General features: G+C 41.3%; 2 protein-coding genes across 4 annotated transcripts; one reads left to right on the plus strand and one right to left on the minus strand.

The window, feature by feature from the left end:
• The first annotated feature begins 608 nt into the window (after positions 1 to 608).
• Positions 609 to 10,580, plus strand: strada (STE20 related adaptor alpha). 3 transcript variants are annotated; one of them, XM_051389230.1, is made up of 13 exons: positions 609 to 771; positions 1,981 to 2,046; positions 2,563 to 2,620; positions 4,913 to 4,941; positions 6,466 to 6,568; positions 6,865 to 6,986; positions 7,254 to 7,362; positions 7,499 to 7,622; positions 8,073 to 8,244; positions 8,429 to 8,533; positions 8,780 to 9,033; positions 9,136 to 9,178; positions 9,559 to 10,580. In XM_051389230.1, exons 2-13 carry the CDS (start codon positions 2,035 to 2,037, stop codon positions 9,712 to 9,714), a joined length of 1,287 nt encoding a protein of 428 aa, XP_051245190.1. In that variant the 5' UTR covers positions 609 to 771; positions 1,981 to 2,034; the 3' UTR covers positions 9,715 to 10,580. The 3 variants fall into 3 exon arrangements, with proteins under 3 accessions (XP_051245190.1, XP_051245191.1, XP_051245192.1); XM_051389232.1 differs by lacking the exon at positions 4,913 to 4,941 and having other exon boundaries at positions 611 to 771; XM_051389231.1 differs by lacking the exons at positions 2,563 to 2,620; positions 4,913 to 4,941.
• Positions 10,581 to 10,619: 39 nt separating this feature from the next.
• Positions 10,620 to 13,325, minus strand: rnf113a (ring finger protein 113A). Its single transcript, XM_051389233.1, has 10 exons — positions 13,203 to 13,325; positions 12,717 to 12,796; positions 12,521 to 12,619; positions 12,207 to 12,314; positions 11,638 to 11,747; positions 11,419 to 11,525; positions 11,213 to 11,302; positions 11,037 to 11,130; positions 10,852 to 10,958; positions 10,620 to 10,766 (listed from the first exon to the last, which is right to left on the minus strand). Exons 1-10 carry the CDS (start codon positions 13,306 to 13,308, stop codon positions 10,699 to 10,701), a joined length of 969 nt encoding a protein of 322 aa, XP_051245193.1. The 5' UTR covers positions 13,309 to 13,325; the 3' UTR covers positions 10,620 to 10,698.
• Between the last annotated feature and the right edge of the window lie 17 nt (positions 13,326 to 13,342).

Below are 13,342 nucleotides of genomic sequence, written 5' to 3' on the forward strand. Positions count from 1 at the left end.
TGTCACTCGTTCTCCTCACCTTTCCAGTGTTCCTTTAGTCCGGTCATTGCACGGTGTTGCTGTGCTGTGCGTGCAACACAATGTAAAGTTTTGTTTTCGAGCTGGTTTGCTAAATTGGCTAATGTAACTAACAATAACAGTAGCCCGCCACTGCCCCTGGTGGCTCGAGACAAACGCCACAGCACTTGTTGAAATTGAAATAGGCAAAAAATGGCAAAATATTATTGAAATGTAAGACTTGCAATAACGGAATTACTTGAAATGTTAAGTGTTTCTGTAGAAAAACATGTTATTATTTCACGTTGAGCTTGTTCAGAAGAGCCACAAGCAATAACAACACAGCTGCTTGCACTTCTTTCCGACTCGTAATGCCCAAAGACAAACTGGAACGCTGTAAGTGGTACGAGCCGGGCGACGACGTCACGTTCTCGCGGCAGAACGACTCGGGCTCCGAGTTCACGAGACAAATGGATAGCACCATAACGCTGCCACACATTTTGACCAATCACGCGGCTTTAACAGAAAAAAAACAGGGGGAAAAAAACCCGGATCCGGATCCCGTCGTTCACTTCAAAGATCCGACTCTTAGAGCCGGATCGTTCGCGACCGACCCATCACCAGTCGTCAGTTCGTGCGCGACACAACCGAGAAAGCGTAGTGGAGAGAGAGCTGCCCAAAAAAACATCCAACACAGAGGATGGCTTGCTAGATAAGTTCTCCTAAAACATATTGTCGCTCCAACCAGGCATTGCCCGTCCAAACGTCGAACAGGTGAGTTATTAAAACGGTAAAATAAAGCTGAACTCAGTCAACGTAGCCGCTGGAGCTAACGGTAATTTTACTATCGCTAGCTTTCGCCCTCCATCATGGCAACATCAGCGACTCTTAACGTGAGTTCAGCTCCGTTTGTGACCCATCTGCTGTAAATGAGTGGGTTTATTTTTCTTCCTTTGTCTGTTCAGATTGCTCTGTTTGCTGTGGTTGGAGGTCATTATCTCTGTTTATATATATATAAGCGCCATTATGTGTTCATTCAGTAGATATCCTCACTGAGCGATCACGTTGCTCTGCAAAAAACAAGGTTTATTAATAACTTTTAATTGGTGGTAACGTGTATGCATAACGTACAATATAGGCAAGACTCGTTAATATGTTTGGTTGTGGGCCAAAACATACATCATTTCACACGATATCAGTGAAACCATCAAGTTTATGTTCTGCAGATGTTGGCTATTTTTTTTTTTCCAGATGTTATATGTATTCTGTGATAGACTTTAAAGTGTGGTAAGGATAATAGCTCCTATAGGCAAAAGCTGATTCAACTGAGGTTAATCCTCAGCTGATTCATTCATATTATCCACAGGGTAGATAAAGTTATTCAGTCATCTTTGTTTGTGACTGACTCAGGAGGCCGTGTACACTCACATCCAAACTGAGACTCCAAATATGATATTACACTGTTGTCTTTGTTAGGCACTGAATAAGAGCCTAGTATTCAGTATCAGTAGGGTGTTTAGTGGAGTGGTGTGACTATAATTCACTGATTATTAATACAAGAAATACACAAAGACACACTTTCTGCTCTTCCAGTGAACTCCTATCTTCCACCAGTTACTGTCCATAACTCACTCATGTAAATATTGAGACATCCACGGACGCTATTCGAGTTTTTAAGGTGAAACAACGTATTTAGTTTCTTAGGAGACAGATTGTGTTATTGTAATGTAATGCATAATGGAGTACAGTTAGTATCTCAAGCGCTTGAATCAAACTGCGTATACTAAAAAGAAAGGTTAGTCTCTGGTTGGTAATATTACATCAGACCCTTTATCAGCTTTTGCCATCAAACAGAAGATTTCTTGTTCTACAGGCTAGACTGAAGAGTCTTTTGTTTGTTAGTTAAATCAACATTTCTCCCCAGCAGGAGCAGCAGACCCAACAGAGACATCTTCTTCACAGTTTTCTCACTTGTCTTCACAGGTATTCCCTGGATGTGTTTTCAGCGTTTCATATGTAACACACTAAAGAGGATCCATGTCTTTTCTTGTAAGTGTTTGCCACGTACCTCCTATTTTAGACATAGATTTACACGGCCAATTTCCTAGACAAGGATTAAATGTAATCCTAGATTTAGCTTTAAATCTACAGTACTCATGGGCTTTTAATTGATATTTCTTTTGGTCTAGAAGAAGACTTAATCCCTGTAAGGCACTCAGACTAGGACCATGTCTGTGATAGCTTTCATTGCAAACAGCCAGACACTATTTTTATCATAAGACAATAATGAATAGTCATATGTATGAAGTTCACCCAGCCCTACTTACAGAGAAGAAAGGCTTTTTTAAATTGAGCTTTCTATTTCTTTCTCTTTCACACAAAAAGACAGAAAACTGTTGCTGCACATTTTGAAGTCAGCACGAACCATCTTTATTCAACTGCTTTAAATATGTTTGTGTTTCTCTGGAACAGTTTTCTTATTCTTGCTTGCTTTTTCTCCCCCTTTTCTCCCCCTTTTTCTCCCCTTTTCTCCATGTCCCGTCATTAACTCTCTGTGTCTGTCAGCGTTGGGTATCTGAGAAATTGAGTGTGGAGAGCCTGCGGGATTTGGAGTTATTTGGAGGTGAGATAAAAGGCAAATTGAGATACAACAAAAGGGTTCAACATTCCCAAAACCACTGCTTCCACATTAGGCCCTTCATCAGCACAAACAGGAAACAACTGTCTGTTCTAGTTGTAGCTTTGCTTTAAGTGAGTGGTTGCTTTGCTCTGCCTCACAGATGTCAGTCTTAAATCCAGTCAATCAGTCATCTATACGTTTCTTGCGTATAGATGACTGCCTCATTGCTTCTTTTTGCTACAATAATTTATCAGAGGATGGCAAAAAAGAAAATCACTCTTTAGTAATGTCTCACATGGTCTGTGCCATTTTATTTAATGCTTCTTGTGTGTTTATCTTGCTTCTAAAAAGGTTGCATACTTGTTTTTGGCTGTCAAATATTTATAATTTGCCTGTTTACTTAAATTTGACATTGTCCCTCTTGTGGTAACTCACATTTGCTTTATTGAGCAATAAAGTGTGAATTTAATCAGAACTTTTGGCACGTAAGATGTCGGGACAACGAAATATAGAACTCATTGTGGTCTCCTGCTTTGAGATAGTAGTTAGGTTTTAGCCAGTATGTGCTAGTTTACACTCATGCTGTAATGAAATTAAAATAAATATGAGCTGACAACTTGGAAAACCTTTAAAATTCACATGCGTAATTCAGTTAATCTAACAACATCCTTAGTGTTATCAGCTGGCTGCATGATCCACAGACTCCAGAGATTTTGATATGCTGAACTCTGTACAGCAGCAGCAGCAGCAGCAGCAGGGCTTGTCCACCCACACTGAATTTATCTCCCATCTGCACAACCAGCTTGTTCACACATGTCAGCTGTGTCATTATGTGCTGAAATAGTGCGAAGCCAGCGGGTTATTTGAGGCGAAGTCTGTCAGTCTTTTTAAAATCCTCCTGACAAAGACACTGTCATGATTCACAGAGTAGGTCATAATAACTGGGGTGGATTCAAAGACCGCCATAGCTACAGTTACGTTCACACTGTTGTTGAAAAGAAAAACTGAAAATGGCTGACATTGGACCATGAATACCATAACTATTCAGACTGGCATACTTCCTGTTTTGATTGTGAGCTACAGCGTTTGGAGCCCAAATGTCTTTTTAATTCTCACAGGTTTTTTAAAATGATGTTCTTATCCATTTTTTCCCCAGTAGTCTGTGAATTAAACCATCAACCTTCCAGTCATGATCTGTTCTGTGGACTGCTCCAGGGCTGATTTGAGTGGTTGAATTGTCATTAAAAATAAATTATGTCAGTCTTGGTTTAAGACTAAGCAAATATGTAATATGAAAAGAAAATACACTCAATCATACTCATTAATAAAAGGTCCTCGAGGCCTGAATGGTTCATTGGTTTTATCCATCCATTACATCCGTGTTATTTTTGACTATTCCTGTAACTACTGTCTGTCGATTTCTTGCCAAAGAAACTACATTTATCAACCCTGGTTGGTGGTAATTCCCCATGGTGATTGATGGTAATTTGGTTAATTTGTTCTGTGATATTTACAGCCGTTACATTAAGACCCAAGATTACATCTGGTTTTAAAAAGAAATATATAACTACTGTATGGTATGTGAAAGTAGAGCGAAAGGGTCACTTCCAGGACTGTAGTTACAAATTGTATCACTGGGTTGTTTATATTTTTAAGTGCCATGTTTCTCCTCATTAATAATCAGTCTAGTTTTTGGCACATTATTGAAGCTTTTGTGTATTATGGAAAGGTTCTGGGGTGGATTAGCCAATGCTTTCTTTCTACACAAGCTTTGCCTCATTTTCATTTTCTTGCAGGCAAATCATTGCTCAGTGTTGCATGTTTGCTCAAGTGTATTATTTCTGTTTTGGCTGCGCTGTGTTCCCATCGCCTTACATAATATCTAGGAAGAACCTGCAGGGTTCAGCTAGATTGGTTTTCTTTTTTTTTTTTTGGAAAGAAAATATTGAAATATTTTATGCTGATGCACTTTACTGGGGTGAGAATTCACTTCTGCAGTTCAGTTTCAGTTTAATCATGTTCCCACAAGTTAAAACTTTCTAATTGATGTATTTATTGATAATGATGCATCACTTCGAGGGTGGCAACCTGAATGACGAAACTGCTCGTTCAGACGAATCCTGTTAGCGACAGGGGAAATCAGCAAACGTCATCTATCAAATCCTGCAGCCTGCTGCAAACTCCCACTGCCAGATGCTGCACTTCCCAGTTCAAGAGCTGCTCTAAACACAGATCCTTCTCTTGTTTTGTGTGTGTTCATGTCTCTATGCCATTGATGTGGTTTTTCTACCCCAGAGCAAGCTCAGGGACTCTCTCACAGGAAAGTAAGTGTGGTACTCCTGTCACTGCATCATCACCCCCCACCCCATTTGCCCTTTGTGTATGTGCGTGCATGCATGTGTATGTGCGCACACAGATTTATATTATAGAGGAATTCACAAACCCCCCCCGAGGCTTTGCACATTTATGTATGCATGAGTGTGTAGTTCATGACACACGCTGTACGTGCTTGTAGCTCAGAAGGAGACCTCACCTCACTCACCAGGGCTTCTGCTGGGGAAGAGGGTGACACAGCAGAGTGTACTGTCATGCTTTGTTCCTCAAAGAGAATAAATAGTCCTGTCAGAGTCTTCAGTGTGCTGTTAACAAGCTGTGCTCAAGGCTTTGTTTTGGATTTTGGTGTCACCTCACTAAATGTCAAATGTTTTGTCGTGAGTGTTTTACGTTTTAACACTACCTGTCTGTGCTGACGGCCTGCTGTTGATGGTGAACTGATAGCGTCGCTCTTTTAGTCACACTTTGATGTCAGCCACCGTGTGTCCCTGCTGGCTGTAGATAGATGGAGTTCCATGTGTTCAGCTTTAGCAATGCATGGCAACCACTTCTGAATCTGATCACATTTGTACCCATGTGATTAGATCAACATTTACAGTTGTTCCCTGAAGCAATGGCTGCCATAGCATGTTTGACTTTGTCGTCATGCCAGTTTTAATGTCGAGTCTGTAAAAAGTTTATATATGGCAAAAGGCATCATTTGGCTTCACATCCGGAGAACTCTTGTGGATATTGGAGTTGTGTGTGTCTCTTGATCTTGATCCTCTGATTTTATAGGATTCACTTGTGCTCAAGGAAGTGCACTATTCTAATTCTGAATGTGCGTCTTCATTCTGGTCTGGTGGAAACAATCCAAATATTCATACAGCTCATCAAACACTTCCATTTGCTTCCACAGCTTGCTACTGCAATCTGTCCATTTCCATCATTTGAGGGGCGATACATTGATGGAATTCAGGAGTCCTCACTGCCACGAATATTCATTTTTCTCTACATATATTTGTGATTCACAAGTCTAAAAATCATTTAAACTAAACACAGGAGGGCATAGGTTATGTGTAGACCACACTTTGTGAGTCTGTATTCACTTGATATTCTGAAGCAGTAGTTAGTCGAAGAGTAACCACATATTCTGATTTCACAAAAGCTGATATGTTCTAACTGTCTTGGGCCATTAAAACAACACATGCAGTATTATATTAAATGGATCTGTTGTATTGGACTATGCTTTAATAACTAGACCTACAGTAAATACTTGTAAATACTTTGCTGATGATGGTTTGAAGTGCCAGTATGTCTTCCAATTCCTGTTTTTCTTTTTCTTTGGCTAGTCACGCTAACGCACCTTGGTAACACACCCCTGTCCTTTGGTGATCTTGTAACAGTTCTCACACATATGGCCAACCGTCCGGTAGTCATTCACAAGCTCTGTAACACAGTCCTGCACTGTAGCAAGTGAAGTCAGTTTCACAGCCCGTCTTCACTCGCTCTGTTTCCTCACCCCTTACTTCCAGGCCCATGAGGACAGCCAGGAGAGTCTGACCTCCCTCCCACGTCGGGACACCATGGGCAGCTTCCTCCCTGACAGCAACTCCTACGAGCTCCTCATCATTATCGGTATGTAGAGGCAAATTCACACCTGCACATGTTTGTATTGATTTGCCTAAGTATTGCCTAAGTATTGCTTCTTCAACACATCCTGGGTTTTTTAATAAAAAAGGTATCCAAATGGTAATAATGTAATACTTTCACTTTGCAATGCAGTTTCTTGACCTGTAACTAAAAAGTAATATTGCTAAGCTATGCGTTTGTATGGTATTTTACAACATAAATACTAAAATACAAAGGCCTGGTGGATACTAGTGTAACAATGACACGAACAGTTATGTAAATTAAGTGTGTCTGTGCTGTAGGCCGGGGATTGGACGAGTTGATGACAGTGAACCTGGCTCGATACAGACCCACCGGGGAGCACGTAGCCATCCGACGGATTGACTTGGAGTCGTGCACTAATGACATGGTTACCTACCTGCAGGTCTGCATCAGCACTTGATCCTATCACTCTGACATGACTCAGCTCCCCTGCAGTCTTTGCCTCTCTCTTGTTAGTGGATAAAATTTCCCTTCTGTCATCTCGCCGCTTCATTGGGAATACTTATGTAACCCCTGTGTCTTTGTTCTGATTAACTTTTCTGTCTTTACTGCTCGCCCTCCTATTTCTAATTAGAATCAGAATCCTCTTTTGTTCTCTGCCTGTCATCTCGACATAATGAGGTATAATTTCCTTTTCTCTGCCTCGCAGGGTGAACTACATGTGTCAAAGTTGTTTCACCACCCCAGTATTCTGCCCTACAAGAGCGTCTTTATAGCTGAAAATGAGCTGTGGGTCATCACGCCCTTCATGGCTTATGGTAAAAAAAAAAATACACTTAAACTCACTGTTATATGTAATAAAAGTATGTTAATATAATATAATATTTTAAAGTAGCCTGTACTAATAGAGAGCAGCTTTCCAATTGTGATTATCTGTGTTTGATGGTATTTCAGGGTCTGCCAGAGATCTGATCTGCACACATTTCACTGATGGTATGGCGGAGCTTACCATCGCTTACATTTTGCTGGGCATGCTCAAAGCTCTTGAATACATTCACCACATGGGATATGTACACCGGTAAGATACACTTGTAAACTGAGTTTTTAGAGGCAAACATGTCTTTTTGTACCACATAGACAAAATATTTGGAAACTGTTCAAGAAATATTTAAATTGTCTCCTGGAATTGTCTTATAGTCAGGGTGGAAACAGCATGTGAAACAGTATGTATGCCATAATGGGACACTGAAACACTCCACTGAAAGCCAAACTAAAGACATTTTATTAGGTTTAGAGGAGGTGCAATTGACACAATGAAGCTGTTGCATACTGTAAAATCCTCCCAGGGAACTGTTATGTAGTATCCAGGCTGACTAACAGTTGTTGGGGAAGGAATCAATAATCATTATGTCATAGTTGCAGTTTATTTCTATATTTCTGTTTTAATAAATTGACAGTATCGATAAATCAACATGACATATAGGTCATTGTGATATTCAGTGTCTTAAATGTCTTTGGTTATGTGCAGGAGTGTGAAGGCCAGCCATGTGTTGATCTCAGCGGACGGACAGGTCTGCATGTCCGGTCTACGGAGCATCTTCAGTCTGATCCGTCATGGCCAGAGGGCCAGAGTTGTCCACGACTTCCCCCAGTACAGCGTCAAGGTGCTGCCCTGGCTCAGCCCTGAGGTGCTGCAGCAGGTACAGTACTGCATTCCTTCACAGTCAGGCATTATGTTATACTGTCCCTGCTCCTGGTCCACATGTTTAAAATGCTGCAGTCAAAGTCCAACAGTTCACTATGCTGGATTTGTCAGCTAAATTAGAAGTGAAATGGTGATGACATTGACAATAAATTTAATATGTGAATGTTTTTTTTTCTCAGAACCTGCAGGGCTACGATTCTCGGTCAGACATTTATAGCCTTGGCATCACAGCCTGTGAGCTTGCAAATGGACATGTGCCCTTTAAAGACATGCCAGCTACACAGGTGAGAAGAGACCTATCAACTCACTAGCTGCTCTTCTGCATCACAGTATCTGTTTTTAGCCTAAATTATCAGGGGCAAAGAAAAAAGAAAACTATGGAGTACTGTACTAATAATATTAACCTTGTTCCATTTTAAACTGTACATTGATTAAAGGGCTCTATCTCGTCAATTAAAAGGTTAAAAGATCTGCAAGCTGGTTTCCTGAAATCAAAGCATAGGTAAACTTAACACTCTCATTATCCACAGATGCTGCTGGAGAAGCTAAATGGGACGGTGCCGTGTTTGCTGGACACCACCACTATCCCGCCAGAGGAGCTGTCGTTGAAACCTTCTCGCTCTGGGGCCGACTCTGGGATCTGCGAGGGTCCAGGACCCGGAGGTGTTCGGCACTCCAACGGAGAGCCCTCCTCCTCGTCCTCGGGACACCCCTACAACCGGACGTTCTCTCCGCACTTCCACGCCTTTGTCGAGCTTTGTCTACAGCGAGACCCAGAAAAGAGGTTTGCCTTTGTCTTCCTTGCATGCTTAAATGTTTTATACACCATGTTGTAGAATTGTTAAGCTTCAAGACTATTCATCGTTTTCTCTTTGTTTTCCTTCAGACCATCTGCCGCCACTCTCATAGGCCATCCCTTCTTCAAACAGGTGTGTAAGATATCAGGTTATTACTGTTTTATTCTGTTACCTTGGTCCTTTCTTCCTCTGGTACAACTGTATTCCTAGCTTAGTAACTAAAAGCGAATGTCATTTCCCTTTTATGTCTGTTCCTCTAACACCAGGTGAAACAGGACTTTGTGGTGTATTAGTTCAGAGGGGGAGTTTTCAGAGTTCAAACAACCAATTTATACTTACTGTATGGGCATAATCCAAAACAATAAAACTAAAGATTTCCTTAGCTGTCTGCCTAAAATTGCTCCACCAGCCCATTCATTTTTTCCTCTTACTTTAATGCTATGTGTGATGTGAAGAAGAAAAAAAGTAATATTTAAAGATTGTCCTCAAGTGTTCTGTTTTCACCCTCTCAGATCAAACGGCGGCCCTCAGAGGCGCTGCCTGAGCTCTTGCGGCCCGTGTCGCCCATCACCAGCTACGAGAGCTCCCACCCGCAGGACTCTCCCTCTGGACTGGCTAGTCTGGAGTCGGGTCTCAGCCACTTGGAGGTGGACGACTGGGACTTCTGACAATGGAGGACTTGGTGGGGAGACACTTGTAGGATTCTGACGGGAAACTCTCTGAGCATAGAGGACGAGCTTTGTTTTTGTAATGGTCCCCTTGTAAATAATTTAAATATCAAACTAAAAAGGGTTGCTGTTCTCAGACAGAGGTTAAAAGCCAGCAGCCATCTTGCCTCTTCTTGATGTTTCTCGCACGCTTTGGTTCTCTAGATATGCACAGACTCTTGCACTGCACTGATGGCCTCTCTGTTTATTTACACACACACACACAGACGTTTACAGATTGTACTCACACATGACAACCCCCCTGGAGCCAAAACTTTACAGGACTCTTCTATTCCTCATGCCGTTGCTGAGGTTTCAGAGGAGGGTCTATTGATCTAGATGTAGCCTAAACCGAAAGATTCTCACGAAATGAATCAGTGGGAAGCTGCTACTAAATATTTAGAGGGGACACTCTACCTCTTGTTTGAACGTGGCCGCTCGATGTGGCCCATCTGGTCAGTGGGACCACCGTAAGGGTGCACACTGGTCCTCACAGCTCACTCAGCCCCCTCTACACCAGATGGAGAGTATCGACTTTACGAACAGCATGTACACGCATTTCTTAGCTCTCTGGCTGTGTTACAGTGTAAACATGTCATGCTTTACTTTTGTTGCACACAGGTTAAGCTTTACATCGGTTTAGTTTAACCTTCAGAGCATAGAAGTATGTATTTCCTTGAACTTACTCTGGGTGTGATGTTACTTATGTCAAACGTGAATGTTACATTGGTGCTTGTTTTGTCTGCTTGTACATTTGAATGTTGGGGCAAAACAAAGTGTTGCAAATGTCAAACTTGACTTTTAACAATAAACATTGTTCACTTTGATGTTTTAACTCGATGGTACCACACAGTGAGGCAGTAAACTATCTTAAAAAAGGTTATTTTATTCCAAATTTACACAGACAAACACATTAGGGGAGGGTTGAAAAGGGTTCGGATGTCGCTAATCTTCGTCATCTGATGGTGGCTGGTCTTCTGCAGCTTGGCGTTTCTCCATCTTGGCCATCAACTCTGGAATAAAGAGAAAATAATAGAAAACATTGATTGAAGGGAATCATTAAGTTGCATCCATTAGAAGTAGGTCTTGCCTGCTTACCTTTAGCGGGGTTGAAGACACCGTTGGTTTGAGTGTTGCACACATAGCAACGCTTGGACTTGCGGTAATGCTGAAGGGCACAGGTCTCACAGAAATAGTGCTTGCACCTGGGAGACATTTGACTGGTTAACACTGGTAATAAACAAGGCACTGCACAGTGAAAGAGCAGAGGACAAGAGGCTTACTTTGTGACAATGGGATTCTTGAAAGACTCCCTGCAGATGAAGCACTTAAAGGGCATATCCTCGTCGTCACTGCTCACCTCGTAGTTCTCATCGTCTAGATGAAAGCACAGTTTTGTTCAGGGAATGCTGATGTGGGCGCACACAAAACTCACATCAGCTCCTCCTTCTGAACTCACCATTGGCTCCGTATCTGCCCTCTTCCAGTTCTCTCTCAATCTGCCACCCGTGTTTGTAGTCTGATCTGTCGTGAAGGAACTTGCAGCTGTCTAAATGCAGGAGAGAAAGATATGACCACTGAAGTGAATGGTCGAGGTGTCAAGTTTTACGTAGTTATTCAACAGATGACTGATGTTTTAATAGTAAAAAAAAATCTCATATCCACCTCCAAAGCCACAGAAACCAGTCTCCTTATAGTCCTTGCAGATGTCCGGCTGGTAGTCCCACCTGACTGTGGCTCTCAGGTGTTCGGGAGCTCGGATTGGTCCTTTTCTGTTGAAAATATCAAATGAAATTAAATGAATCAACAACAATTGATTACATATTAGCATTCATAGGTGAAGAATGTCTTAAGAAAGCAAACACTAAGGAAGCTCGTGCTCACCTGACCATGCCAGAGGAAGCATTGCCCATGGTGGTATCTTTTGGTTTGATGAACTTTTGGTAGTTATTGATCCCGCGGTAGATTTTATCGTCCTCTTTACCCGTCAGCTCCTGTTCAAGGAGAAAAAAGGATTTGTCCAGTAAGTAAACTTAAAATTATCCGGCAGAAAAAAAAATGTGTGCATACTGTCACGTTAAAGCAGATGTTTTAATTTTGATGAGCATCTGTTACATCTCCAGAAACAATCCATGAAGTACTCAGCAACAATAACGTATGAGAAAACAATAAAATTATTACCGGTGTACCTTGATAAATAAAGTGGAAAACTCTTTTTTCCACCTGTTCTTTTATTAAAAATAGTAATCTCAATAATTATCCATATTGACAGTAATGAAACATTTTTCAGCCAGGTATGACTTCGTGCTGTTATACAACACTTAGAACTTTTTACAATAGCAATGCAGCCACTAGTTTGCCAACACTTGCAGAAAATATATCAAAATGTATGAAGAAACTCTTCATAAACGTATATTCAATTATAGCTTTTCGCAAAAAACGTGATCTCCTACCTCTTGGATTTTCTGACTCCTCTCAAAGATGGCCTGAGCGTCCTTGTCTTTCTCTGTGTCCAGCTCATATGTAGCGGTTGCACCCATGTCCTCGGGCCCCTCGGGTTTCTGTTTTAGAACAAGATTGAGAGAAAGAGTTAGAAATATAGCAGACTGTGAATGGCACAAACCAAAAACAGCTCAGAAAAACATGGATGTAGAACAAGAGCAGATTACGTCCCCCTTTTCTTATTGACACCTTAACAAAAACTATTACAGTATATGGTTCCTACCACTCGTACAAAATGAAATATGAAGGAGAAGTCCCAACGTACCGCTGACCGTGTGGACTTGTAGGCAACCGTGATCTTCTTGTCTTCTTTGTCCTCTTCACTTTCACTGGAAGATACCACGTCTTTCTCCACCTTCTTTGACTGAACAGGGACAACACCAGGGTCAAGCTTACCTCACCATTAAACTCCCTTATTATTATTATTATTATTATTATTATTATTATTATTATTATTATACCCTTTGAATCATGGGGTTGACTCGAGTGTCTTTCTTTCCTTTTCTAACCACAGAGCTCTGGTCCTCATCACTGTTGCCATCTGTAGGAAAAAATAAACTGAACTTATAATTTCTGTATTGTTTTTATTATTTCTATAAACCAATAAAAAGAGGAAGTCACAGTTCTCCAAATTCCGAGGACACTGGAACGCAGCACAAACACTCGATGTTTTTACCAGCGACGGAAAAACAAACTTCACAAAATGTCCAGTTTACAGAGTTGTTCTCACCTTTCTGTTGTTTTTACGGCCCTGGGCTATTACTAGATACATACCGTAATTAAAATACAAGAACAGAAGAGCACACAAACACTTACTTTAGCGTACATTAAGTGTTTGTAAGCTACGTTAGCGACTTTGAGTCGGAGGTTTCAGGGCCGTTGTCAAAGCGACGCACAAAGGGGGATTAAAGGGAGAGAAAAACATGAGTAACATTAATATTTTATACCTTTGTCGCTGTCGCTTGCTTTCCTCTTTCGTCCGGAGAATTTCTTTGTAGATTTTTTGAACAAGAAAGTGCAAGGACCTGCTTTTGGCTCTTCAGAGTCCGCCATCGTTTCTTCAAGTGATAAATAACCGCTGTCGCCA

The sequence above is a fragment of the Dicentrarchus labrax genome, unplaced genomic scaffold (genome assembly GCF_905237075.1).
Source record: "Dicentrarchus labrax unplaced genomic scaffold, dlabrax2021, whole genome shotgun sequence".
Lineage (NCBI taxonomy): Eukaryota > Metazoa > Chordata > Actinopteri > Moronidae > Dicentrarchus > Dicentrarchus labrax.

What these genes read in the sequence shown, in the direction of transcription:
- strada (XM_051389230.1), top strand. An exon ending in GGATTTGGAGTTATTTGGAG is followed by an intron (nt 2,621 to 4,912) that starts GTGAGATAAAAG and finishes TTTCTACCCCAG; the next exon opens with AGCAAGCTCAGGGACTCTCT. An exon ending in CGAGCTCCTCATCATTATCG is followed by an intron (nt 6,569 to 6,864) that starts GTATGTAGAGGC and finishes TCTGTGCTGTAG; the next exon opens with GCCGGGGATTGGACGAGTTG.
- rnf113a (XM_051389233.1), bottom strand. Translation starts at nt 13,308, where the DNA reads ATGGCGGACTCTGAAGAGCCAAAAGCAGGTCCTTGCACTTTCTTGTTC. An exon ending in ACAAGTCCACACGGTCAGCG is followed by an intron (nt 12,315 to 12,520) that starts GTACGTTGGGAC and finishes GTTCTAAAACAG; the next exon opens with AAACCCGAGGGGCCCGAGGA. An exon ending in AAGAATCCCATTGTCACAAA is followed by an intron (nt 10,959 to 11,036) that starts GTAAGCCTCTTG and finishes AATGTCTCCCAG; the next exon opens with GTGCAAGCACTATTTCTGTG.